Source organism: Typha angustifolia, chromosome 7 (assembly GCF_048772165.1).
Source record: "Typha angustifolia cultivar Huaian chromosome 7, ASM4877216v1, whole genome shotgun sequence".
NCBI lineage: Eukaryota > Viridiplantae > Streptophyta > Magnoliopsida > Poales > Typhaceae > Typha > Typha angustifolia.
The window spans coordinates 7,127,840-7,140,602 of NC_133245.1; the positions used below are offsets into that span (position 1 = coordinate 7,127,840).

Genomic DNA, 12,763 nt, shown 5'->3' on the forward strand with positions numbered 1-12,763 from the left:
AAATGCTCAAATCAACTTGAAAACACCATTTATCTGCTTTACAAAGTTGCATAGAGTTTTCTAAGACCACAAGTTTTTTCTGCAAAGTCAAGTCTATTTCATAATAGATTCCATGCATTGTGTTACGTCATCTTATCTCGTGTCAATTTTTGCTCTTCCTCCTACACAACAAAAAACCAATTGCATGTTCATTTCACAAGAGAAAAAACCTACCATAAACACACAATAGCAAGGGACAGGATGCAAGCTCAACTAAAGAGTATAACAAATGTGTGCCAAATACAATATTTTTATCCCCATCATTCAGCCAACAAGAAACAGAAAGTAATCTCATACCTGTGGATGTACCCGAAGCCGTTCCCTACAGAGCATAAACCATGCTGGTCTTGAACCACTAAGGAATAAACCTTGATAACCCCCAACATTCTTGAATACTGTAATTCTTGGCCGAGAAAAATTATTGGATGTTTCTTCTCTTGTACTGATATCAACAGAAACACGACCAAATCTCAAATTTCTAAGCCTTGAAGTGCTTATACTGCTTACATTAGTACAACTATGAGGAGAAACAGCACCTCCACCTTTTTGGGCATTTTCCAGACCTTCGTAGAAGTAAGCATGGTAGCATAGCATTGTTCCATCATTCAATATTCCAAAAAGATATGGACGACTATATTGGCCAGACCATTTTTGCATAGCAAGTTCAACTAACTTCATATCTTGTGTTGGTTCTTTCTTTATTGGGCTTTTAGTCTCTTCAGAGGTTCTTTTCATTACATCCTGAGATGTTCCATTTGAGTCTTGAATATATGTATCCACCAGATGTGACTTTCCAGAAATGAAATTGTCCACAGAGAAAACATTTTTAAAAGCAGGCACATCAAAAATTTCCAGTTTACCATTTTCATAACAGATTAAACAATATATGTCACCATGATCATGTAATGATCCATCATTCCCATCAATTGCCTCAGAAGTTCCAGTAGAAAGCCATGCATCAGTGCTTGTCTTACGAAGCCATGGTTCTGGTCCTTCATCATGATAGAGTGTGCATGCAGACACTGATTCGGTTGAGTTTGAAAATATAGCTGGGACACTAAGAGAAACAGTGCAAGTGGAGGGGTCTGCCAAACAAAGTGTAATGACAGGTGCTCATAAATAGCCAAATTATTGAACACTTAATCAAATAAAAATAAAAATAAAAATAAAATAAAATAAAATAAAATAAATGTATTAAGAGATGGAAGGAAAATTGGAGAATAGCTATAAGACCAAAAATATTTTGTGAATCAGGATGTTGAGCAACTAGATATAGTAATTGTGAAAGTTGACCGTCACTGAATTTAGGACGATCTTGATGTGGATGCATGTACTAGAACAGCTGTGGCAAACGCATGTTCGGGTAGGATCCATGTAGAAGCTTCCTTGAGAGGGAGGGGGAAAGACCACAACTAACATGGAAGAAAATAGTAAAACAGACACTTTCGCACTTGTTACAGATTGAATAGAGATCAAAAGAGAAATTGCAGTTTTCTCCAGGTTATTTTCCATAATTTGAAAACTCAAGAAAGAATGGAGAAAATCATCAAGTTAGAATTGAATTGATGCATTATTCAACTAAATACCACTTTCTACGAGAAATTGCATGTGTTGCACCAATATATAGTACTAAAAGACTTGAATTTAGCCCTGAAACATATTTAAGGCCCTAAAAAGATTTAAAGGATGTTTTTTGGGCATATCATTCAATGTAGCATTGCTGGTACATCAGTTTGACATGGCACATCCAACAAGATGTGTCGTGCCAAGCCAAGCTCAGCATGCCATGTGCCTTTGAGATGCATGCAACAAACAATGTCCATGCAACATTGCAATCTTATTGATCAATTATACTTTATATGGATAGCACACCAAATGAAGAAATTTGGGCCTTCTCGCTTCTTTCTTATAAAAATCATAATTGACCTAGAAGTTCTTATGCACCATTTTTGCTCTTGAACCAAGCAGCCCCTAAGGACATAGAAGTAGAAAACACAGATAACCGTCACAATGAAAAAATTCTCCTAATAAGAGAAAAGGAAATCAAAATTGAGAAAAACAAGTTCATTAGTACTATAGTTGATTGATATACCTCCAACAAGCATTTGAACACTTCCATCAGTCATTTTCAGCAATACATATGGATCAGCAATTGAAACAGATGCCACTAAAGGTGACTCCAGATTTGTAGCTGGTTCAGAATTATGTGTCCCAAAGTTCAACTCTTGGGTCATATAAGAACCATCAAGTATACGTGCACCCCTAGCAAAAATCTGCACAACGCGTCGCCTGTAGAATTATAATTAGCCTAGAGAATTTATATAAGAAACTTTTAGGTATAATGCACATCCCAACAAGAAGTCTTGTGCTTCTATGATCAGTTCACATAGCAAGGGTTAAAACAATTTCTATGTAACACACCTATACCGTATACATATTAAAGAAGAGAGAACAAATCATTCTCAAGCATAATGTGCATAACCATCTCACTTCTTTAGTACACAATATCATAAATGTTGAGTGAATGAAAATTGGAAAATGGCAATAAAAGAAACCTCAACATGCAAACACCATTATAGTTGCATGTTGACAACTATATGGGTTTCACAGCAAAGCTCCATAAGATTACAGGTATAATTTTAAGAGTAAGAATCTAGAATAACTATTCTAGATTTTCCTTTAACAGCAAACCAAACAGGGCCTTAAGATATACCCCATTTTTGAAGATACCAGATGCTAAAAACAGGGCACAAGATGCTAAAAGCATCATGTTTGAAGATACCATTTTAAATTTCTCCTTGTTGAAGAATCAAAACCCATTTAGCAAATATAAATATTAAATAATCTCAGTGTTTTGTTTCCCTTTTCTTTTGTTTGTTTATTTTATTAATGTAAATTAGATTTAATTGGGCATTTAATTAGTTTAATAATATATTTTCACTAACATAATTATTAGCTAGGTATAAGTAGTGCAATTACTGAGTAATTATAAATATTTATTATAGCTTATTTATTTATTATTAGATTAATACATATAGTTTTATTAATAATAATCAAATTCATATACATTTATATGCTTGTTAAAAATATATGCACATGTGCATGTGTATTTTTAGCATCTTATTTATTATATACGATTTTGTATAAGATGAAATGCTAAGCTTATATATTTATTTTTACATGATTAGATATTAAACATTTTATGAATAATTAATGACTAGTCAAGAAAGAGTAAGAATCACAAAATAATTATAACTAGATGTTGTCTATACTTACATTTTATTTATAATTATATATATTTAGCCTTTTAAAAAGAGATGATTATTACATGCTTATTCTATAATTAGCAAAAAGTTATAGTAATAACATATTAACATTAATATAATTATAATATATATATATATATATATATATATATATATATCTGGTTGTTTAATAAAAGTATTAGGAGTAATTAGAAACCTAGTAAATTATCATATGGGTTCTAAATGGATAAATAAACTAACTTTGTACTATTTAAATATTTTTAGATCCTAACACTATTTTGGACCCCGTTGACACCCCTTGCAATGGATTAATGTTTAGTTAACAGAAATGAGGAATACAAGTGTTCTATGATCATATGGTGAGTAATCTTATCTCCTAGACAGCTTTTTTAAATTATGATATATTATATATTTAAATATTTTTAGATCCTAACACTATTTTGGACCCCGTTGACACCACTTGCAATGGGTTAATGTTTGGTTAACAGAAATGAGGAATACTTGTTTTGGGTGTTCTATGATCATGTGGTGAGTAATCTTATCTCCTAGACAGCTTTTTTAAATTATGATATATTATATATTTATATATATGCATTCCACTTTGGCTTCCAATATGTTTATACAAATTTATATACAGATGATTAAAAATGAGTATGCAGATAATGCAGAAAAATTAAAAATGATTGGAGATGGATATATTATTCATATTTTTTTTGTCGAGTTGATCTTTAGCATTAGTATACATGATATATAATTAAAAAATGCATTACATCATATTTCTTTTGACTCACACAAATTCCTGAGATGTATGGTTTATTATAGTACAGGATATATATGATCTATCATTTAAAAGGAAAACATTAAATCTCATTAATAAGATAATTGGTAATTATTCGACGCTACAGTAGTTGTCGGAGGGTGACAAACGGCTAAGGGTGGTAGAGGACGACCGTAAGGTAGGGTGACTCGTGGAGGTGATGGTGAACATAACTTAGAGGTAGAATTAGGGTTCTAAATTAGATTTATTCCTAAAATAACAAACGGTTATAATTATTTTACTCTTACTCCTAAGATAAACTCAATGCCAAAATGATTTTTCAATTCTTGCATGCTTGGATGATAAAGAAGCCTAGCCCATTTATATATAAAGATCGAGTATAATGAATTCTACTCGAACTAGAATTTATCTTAGAGGCTTACATGATTTAATTGGACTTGCATTAATAGTTTATATAACTTAACTATACTTGCCTTAAAAACTTACATAACATAATTAGACTTGACTTAGTACTTTATATGATTTAACTAAACTTGTCTTAAGAGCTTACATAAGAAATAAGCATGAATCAATTAAAAAATAAATAAATTCGATTCATCGAGCCCAATGTCTTTATCATGCAATCCGATCTTATTTGATTCATATCAATTTAGTAGTCTAGTATAATTGTCATTCAGAGTTGACAATTATAATTAAGATATCAACAAATGTATTGATTTATCATATTCGGATATACATGATTATCGAGTAGCCATACATCATATGTGTTAGGACCAAAAAAAAAAAAAAAAAAATTAGGTTGAGAGAAGAGGGTGCACGTGCTCTGCACGTGCAGCCCCTCCCCTCTCCTTCTCCGGTACGCAACGGAAAAGAAGGGATTTCATCTAATCCGAATCAGATTAGATTTAATCCTCTTCTAATCTATAAATTAGAAACCCTAATCTCTCTCTCTCTCTTTGCTTAATGATTAATACGTGCGGCACCGTATGGGTGTTGGGGAGCCAAGGGTGCGGCCGGCGAACCTTCGCCGTGGCGGTCGCCGGCGTCTTCCTCTTTCTCTTCTTCTTTCTCTCTCTTTTCCTCTCTTTTCCTCTCTCTCTCTCTTCGATTTGGGGAAGACAGACTCGGGTTGCCCGAGTCTGATCTTCTCCCTTTTAGTGATGGATTCGGGTCGAGTTGGATCCAAATCCAAGGAACCCGACCCGGTTCCATTATCTAATTGGATTGGGCCTTGGCCCAATCCATTTAAGAATTTATTTGGGTGGGCTGCGGGCCAACTGCAGCCCAGCCCAATTGATTTGGGCTTATTTTAGCCCAAATTAATTATTCTTAGGTTAAATTGTATAAACATTTTTAATAATTGTTTTAATTAAAAATGTTATTGTTATTTATTATTTAAGGTGGTGATTTTTAGTACGTAGGCTAGAGATTTGAGATTTTGGTTGTCTTGCCTAGACTCAGGTGAGTAGGTTCACTCACGTGTTTATTTTATTGTATTTCGTATTTTTCTCAGACCATGTAAATTTTCTGTGTGCAAATTATTTATTTCACCCTCATGTGTAAAAATTAAATTGTTGCAATTTCTGTGTGCAAGTCTATTTATTTCATCCGTACGTGCGAAAATTTAATTGTTTTATTTTCTGTGTGCATTTAATTATTATATTCAGAGCATCACCATACTTCGTGCTAATATTGAGAATTTTGAAAAGAAAAATGAGACTAGTATTGATATGACTTAGAAAAAAAGTCCCGGTATAAATCGTCTGCGATTTTCCGTCTCAAGTCTATCTAGAAGTCTAGGGGAAAGTCCTAAATTAGATCACTGCGGTGACTTTCTTAGGTGACTCTGGCGGGGTTAGGGAACAGTCCTTTTTAAAAAATGAGAAAATTTCCTAGGTGACTCTAACTTCTCTCAACGGTTAGAGGAAAAGACAGAGTGTTGATCACAGGGTGATACCCTCTGATGACCCTAACCGGATCAGCTATGAAGAAAAGTCTCGAGCGTCATCTCGAGGTGACTTCTAGTTAATGTGGATCCACAGGGTTTAGACCCATTGAGACATATGACAGTATAAATATCAAAAAGATGTTAATATGTTGAAAACGTGCAAGGTTACAAGTTGTGACATTTCTCTATTGTTATCATTGTTATTATGTAGAGAGCATGCCTATTGCATATTATGATGGATATTGTTGCTTTTAGTTTAATTTATTCAGCATTAATATCTTTTAAAATTTATTTGGTCCGAGTGGATTCGACTAACTGAGCTATAGTTGTTGGCTCAAGAGTTCTATTGTTTTTTTGTATTTGTTTATTTATTTCAGGTAATAGTCAGCGGGGCGACTGAGCGTGATGTACCCGGATTTCACCTCCACTTAGGATTCACCTATTTACCTTTCCGCTCTTTTAGATTTTGTGCTTTAGATTAGAAGATTTTATTCTATTTTATTTTAGTTTAGAGACTCAAAAACATTAACATTGTTTTTATTTTAATTGCATTTAGTAATAAAATTTTAATAAAGCACATTCTCATTTTATTTATTTATCTTGTCATCGTATACGTAGAGAGTATTATTAAGGCTTCGTGCATTTCAAGCATATTGAGATGCATGGTTGGTCATGATTCCAATTTTGGGTCGTGACAATATATAGTTGCATTTAAAATTGCCATAATCATGCTTCCCAGTTTTGGTCATTCTGGAATTGAATTGAACGAAACGGATCGGGATCGACCATAATCTACTGCAACGGGAAGAGAGATGAGAGGGAAAGAGGAAGAAAGGGAAAAAAGAAGAGATAGAGGAATAGAGAGATGAAAATAAAAATGATAAATATCACTTCTCTCAGCAATGTCGCTATTATCAACAATGTTTGTCATGGATAGCCATGCCAGTCAGCACGCCCTGTGTCGACTGGCACTTGCCGTGCCAGCGTGCTGGGCTAGCACAGTTATGTGCCGTTCGGCACAACCCCGTGCCAATCATTGTGCCATGTGGAGCCAATTTTTTTTTTTATCAATCATTATCAAATCAATTGATCAATTGATCATTTAGAAGACTTAGTGATAATGAAACTAGAGATGATAATGATGATGATGATGATGATGATGGTGATGGTGATAGTGATAATAATGAGACTCAGCCTGGTGGTAGTGATAATGGAGATGGGATGTGCGTCCCTGTTACACAACATTTTCAAAGGTGTTCTTTTTACAAAGGACTTGAGTTTATAGATAGCAAAATATTAGAAGCAATACATCCACAGGATGATAAAAGTTTATCATAATAACTATCATATCAATCATACCAGCTAGAGCCAAAATACTATTATTATACTCCATATCTACAATCTACATATGCTTATGGTGTGCATGTGCCGATGCCATTCATTTCCGTGCATATATAATATTCATATCATATCATAGGAGAACTATAAAATTTTTAATTGTATGCAGACTATTATTTGTTTAACTATATTATGAAGTGTTCAATCATTAATATTAATTTTAATAAATGTCTTCAATCATAGTATGTGTTGAATAATATTTATATCTAACTATTACTATATCTTTAATAAAATATGTAATTTACAAAAATAATCAAAAATAATATAATGTAGATTCTAAACTTTTAATACATATATTTAAACCAAAAGTTAAAGATTGACATATCGAGGACCGAAAAACATCTTTAAATATTCTACAAAAGTTCATTAAAAATATTTTAAATGCGTGCCAATGGCACATAGGGGTGTGCCACTAGCACGTAGAGGTGTGCCACTAGCATGATGGGGCATGCCAAGGCGTGCCACTCAGCACGCCCTGTGCCGACCAGCACAGCCATCATTAGAATCTCCTTTGACAATCAGGCCCCGCCTCTATTGCCCATGATTAATTGAGTTTCAACTTCACGGATGGTGGTCATGTTGTAATGGGTTGATGACTTGGTGGTGTGTATTATGGAAGGAGTGGATAGGTTAAGTGAGTTATGCAAAGGGTTTACGAACTACTCATATGTAAATGGGTTAAGCAGATTATGTTGTGTCAAGTCACCCACATAACAAATAGGTCATGTTCATGTTTGAAAACTGCAAGCTGGTTAATAAATAGGTCATATTCATATTAATCTAAAGCTGACCTGACTCAAATCTGACCTAATCCAAACCCAACTAACCCGATTGCCACCCTAGAGAGAAGGGATCATTAAATGAAGAGCGCAAGAGAGAAGAATATTGTTAGGTTTCAATCAGAGTTTCAATTATAGATTAACCCAAAATCTGAAAACTCTCCAATCACAATCATGAAATAAGGCTCTTGCATCACTATCATTAAATGGACAACCAGCACAGCCTACAACTCTCAAGTAATAACAAGATTCTGAGAGTACCTTGAAAAGAAATATGAAACAAGAAAAATTTACCTTCCGAATAAGTTGCCAGCCGCTATTGTACTTCCTTGTACATAATAATCAACAGTTTCTGTAACCTCTCCTAAATCATCAGCTGTCTCAAGAACCTATACCACAAAAAGACAAACAAACTATAATATCTTATCACTATGAGAAGTGTATTTCTGTATCAACGGTTATAGAGAACATCAAGTCAAAAGATTTGGATGCCAAACAGGATGCTTGGTTATCCTCTAGCCTCCATGCCAAAATCTCAAAATTTACTAATGAAGAATAGAGTATAACATGGAGAATTCTAGCGAGATCTTAGAATTGGATCATTAATTCCTTTTAATGTAAGAAGTTTAACTATTCTATAATTATTTGACAGTAGCATTACAATAAACAGTAGTCATCACTGTGCTCTAGCAGTACTGTTTTATAAACAGTATGAATAATTACTTTATTGTTATTCTTTTAAGCTCTCCTCAAAAGTCCAAATTTGGATTATCCATAGAGTCCTATTAGGAGTAAAAGTTATTTCTTACAGATCAAGTTAGGGTTTCTTTATACTCTACAGTAGCAATTAGAAGGCCAAAACTGTAATAACCAACATATTCATGAAAAGAAAATTTTCTTCACCCGTATTTCCTAGTTATCCCCCTCCCGATTCTGATATTATAATCTTATTCTCTCTTCTCTCCTATCTTCTCTACTCTCTACTGACATCTTTCGACAGTCTACCATTACATCTTAAGAGGCTAGAAAGTAGAAACCCTTATTTTGTCCTACATTAGTTGGTATCAGAGCACAATTTCTAACCGGATAGCAATCTCTTTCCTTTATTCTAACTTTTCCTCATTTAATCCTCATATTATGGGCATAGCCAAAATGATTTCTATTGAAGATGCCAAAAAACCAAGAATATTTTTGCAGACTTGATCGGATCCCTCACAAATTTGTTCTTGAGTTTACTGCAAACCAGCTCAAGAATCAAGAGCTATCTATTCAGATTTTTCTTGAAGTCAGATCACTGTAATATAAAAGCCCATACTGAAGTCCAAATAGGTTCCAGTGTTCAACTTTTTTTTTACATTTTACTATAGTAGATCATTGTAGCACTTTTATAACACATCATTATTCAGAAGACTTCAACAGTACTGTCCAACATAAAGTATAAACTGTATTGATGCATTATTTTACGAACTTTTAAGAGTCCTAGAAAGTCCAAACTTGGGTTTTCTTAGGTTATCCAAGGAATCCAATAAGAAGTAAGAGCCATTAGACCAAAAGTTGCACCAAACAATGAAGTTATGAAAAATGAAAATAAGACTTTCCTGGGATAGGTTTGCTTGTTTAATCCCATCTCTAGAATCTTATTCTCTTCATCTCTTACCTTCTCTACTCTGAGTACCCTCGATTCACTTCAATTGTACAAACCACTGTTGCATCATAGGGCAGCCGTATTTTGTCCTAGATCACTCATACAGTAGTTTACATACAATGCAAAAGGAATACTACAACCAATACAATCAACACAACAAACATAAAAGGAAAATAATACGATGGGAGAAGGAAAAGAGAAAGATGGACCTCTTACAAGTGGTTTTAATATTTTTTATTCCAACACTCCCTCTCACGTCTAAGCTCACGATATCTCAATCAACCCAAGACATGAATTTGAGACCAAATTGGCAGAAAATTTATATTTTAATTGTCAAATGGTTTGGTGAGATTTGAACTCAGGACCTCTTAGTCTGATACCATCAAACCAGAAACTACTCTAAAATCTTAAACAGATAGAGAACGGTGGTCTTAATCCTATGCACGGTCACATCATATACCTTGCATGCATCTGACCACCTACTTAAACCCAAAGTTGCTCTTTCCTTTTTGTGTTTCTTCCTTGTATATGTTTCCTTCTCTTTCTTTTTCTCTTCAGGAAGATGATAGGAGTATAGGAAGGCCAACAACCAAAGAGACAAATCAGAGTTACTTTAACAGGCTAATAATAGTTATCTGATTATGGTAGCAGATTTCCAATAATATTTCATAACTCATTTAGGATGACTGTATTGTAAATAAACCAGAATACAAGAACATATTACTAATTCAAATATATGTCATCGATACATGCTAGTGTTACACTGATAAGCTTCCTAGGCAGAAACCCTATAAAACTTAGCAAACAAAACTAACATATTAACATATGATAAAATTGAGAACCAATTCAAGCCAGCAAATAATATCTCATTCTATTTCGAAATGTTTTACTTACCATTGTCCGAGTTTCCAGACTTATTATTAAATATGCATGATATTCATCATCTTCTGCCATTATTTTAGAAGTATCAGTTCCATGACCACGCGAGCTCTTATGGTACACAGTCCATATACCTTTGCAACCAGGTAATTCCACCTGCAATTGCATGTTAAGGATCAGTTAATGTGCAACTGGTGCAGAAAGAACCAGGAGCCGAATATATGTTCATCATAGCATATGATCAGATTGCTACATAGAAGTTTAGTTTTTCTCAGGAGTTCTTCTCTGTACTGGCACTGCTTCCTCCCAATAGTAAGAAATATCGTGATTGTATATGGAAAAGTAAATTGGAGATACTACAATAGAGAAAGGGTTTCTTTGTAATCAGGAAACAGGAGGATAGAAGACCTCAAATGGAACTTCAGGCACAAAATATGTATTACATTAAAGTATGACACAGTCTAGAAGATCTAAGGTATTAGGGGCGCATTAATCCTTTTCTGATAAACTAATGTACATCAATGTAGATAGATAACTTGTCCGAGTACAAGCATGATTAAGTAGTGCATGCATAAACAAATATTCCAGACATAAAAATTGTTGCAAACTTCATCCTTCATCCAAACACAATATGTACAATAGCAATAAAGATGTCAAGGTACAAATCTCCAAAGTAATATTGTCAAAATCAAAAAAAATAAAAAAAATTTGGGGTTGAGAGAGGGTGCATGTGCTCTGCACATGCAGCCCCTCCCCTCTCCCTCTCCGGCACGTGACGAGGCGCAGATAAGGGGGGATTTCATCTAATCCGAATTGGATTAGATTTGATCCTCTTCTAATCTATAAATTAAAACCCTAATCTTCTCTCTCTCTGCTTAACCATCTCAGCCATCTTCTCTCTCTTCTTCCTCCCCTCTTTCGCTTTCTTCTTCCTTACCGTCGGAGTCGTCATTGTGGGATCGGCCCACCAGAGCACCACCGAAACCATCGAAGACCACCACGCGACTCGTTGGTAAGCCCTTTCCCACCCATAAATTTTAATTAAAGTTTAATAGGGTAAATCAAAAATACCTAATTTAGGATTTCGGCTCCACCGGCAAATCTGGCCGACCGGCGGCTTCGGGTCGCAGCCGCTCCGTCTGGAAGCATCTTGCCATTGGCCTCGTGTCGTGGGCATTCACCGTTGGAGCCCTCGTAGCTCCGGTCGCCATCGGTCATGGGATCGATCGCCGTACGCGGGTTCTCCCCCACCTCGCGAGGATGGCGGCACCGTATGGGTGTTGGGAAGCTGAGGGTGAGGCCGCCGAACCGTCGCCGCAGTGGCCGTCGGCATCTTCCTCTTTCTCTTTTCCTTTTCCTCTCTCTCTTCTTCTCTCTCTCTCTCTCTCTCTCTCTCTCTCTCTCTCTCTCTCTCTCTCCGGCTTGGAGAAGATAGACTAGGGCAGCCCGAGTCTGGCCTTCTCCTATTAGGTTGTTGGATTCGGGTCGAGTTGGATCTGAATCCAAGGAACCCGACCCGAACCAATTTAAATTGGATGGGCTGCAGGTTAGCCATTTTCTTGGCTGGGCCCGATTAACTTCATTTTTGGAATGGGCCGCGCCAACAGTATCCCAGCCCAATCCAATGGGTAAATTAAACTCATTTTAGTTCTTTTTTATTTTTTTTAAATTTTAGAAATATTGATATTATTCAAATTAAAATTTTGATTATTATTTATTATTTAAGGTGGTGATTTTTAGTACGTGAGCTAGAGATTTGAGATTTCGGTTATCTTGCCTAGATTTAGGTGAGTGGGTTCACTCACATATTTATTTTATTATATTTCGTACCTTTATCAGACCATGTAAATTTTCTGTGTGCAAATTATTTATTTCACTCTTACGTGCAAAATTTTAATTGTTACAATTCCTGTGTGCAAATCTATTTATTTTATCCGTACGTGCAAAAATTTAATTATTATATTTTCTGTGTGCATATAATCATTATACTCAGTGCATCACCATACTTCGGGCAAATATTGAAATTTGTGA

General features: G+C 34.8%; 1 protein-coding gene across 2 annotated transcripts in view; it reads right to left on the reverse strand.

Annotated features, from left to right (window-relative positions):
• The window catches only part of LOC140762489 (probable cleavage and polyadenylation specificity factor subunit 1), a 67,264-nt gene that overhangs the window by 17,356 nt on the left and 37,145 nt on the right, over nt 1–12,763 (reverse strand). For both annotated transcript variants that reach the window (XM_073100332.1, XM_073100333.1), the window contains exons 14-17: nt 10,748–10,888; nt 8,503–8,597; nt 2,132–2,328; nt 337–1,124 (exon numbers count right to left, since the gene is read on the reverse strand). In XM_073100332.1, coding sequence (XP_072956433.1) covers nt 337–1,124; nt 2,132–2,328; nt 8,503–8,597; nt 10,748–10,888 — 1,221 coding nt within the window. The remainder of the gene's footprint in view (nt 1–336; nt 1,125–2,131; nt 2,329–8,502; nt 8,598–10,747; nt 10,889–12,763) is intronic.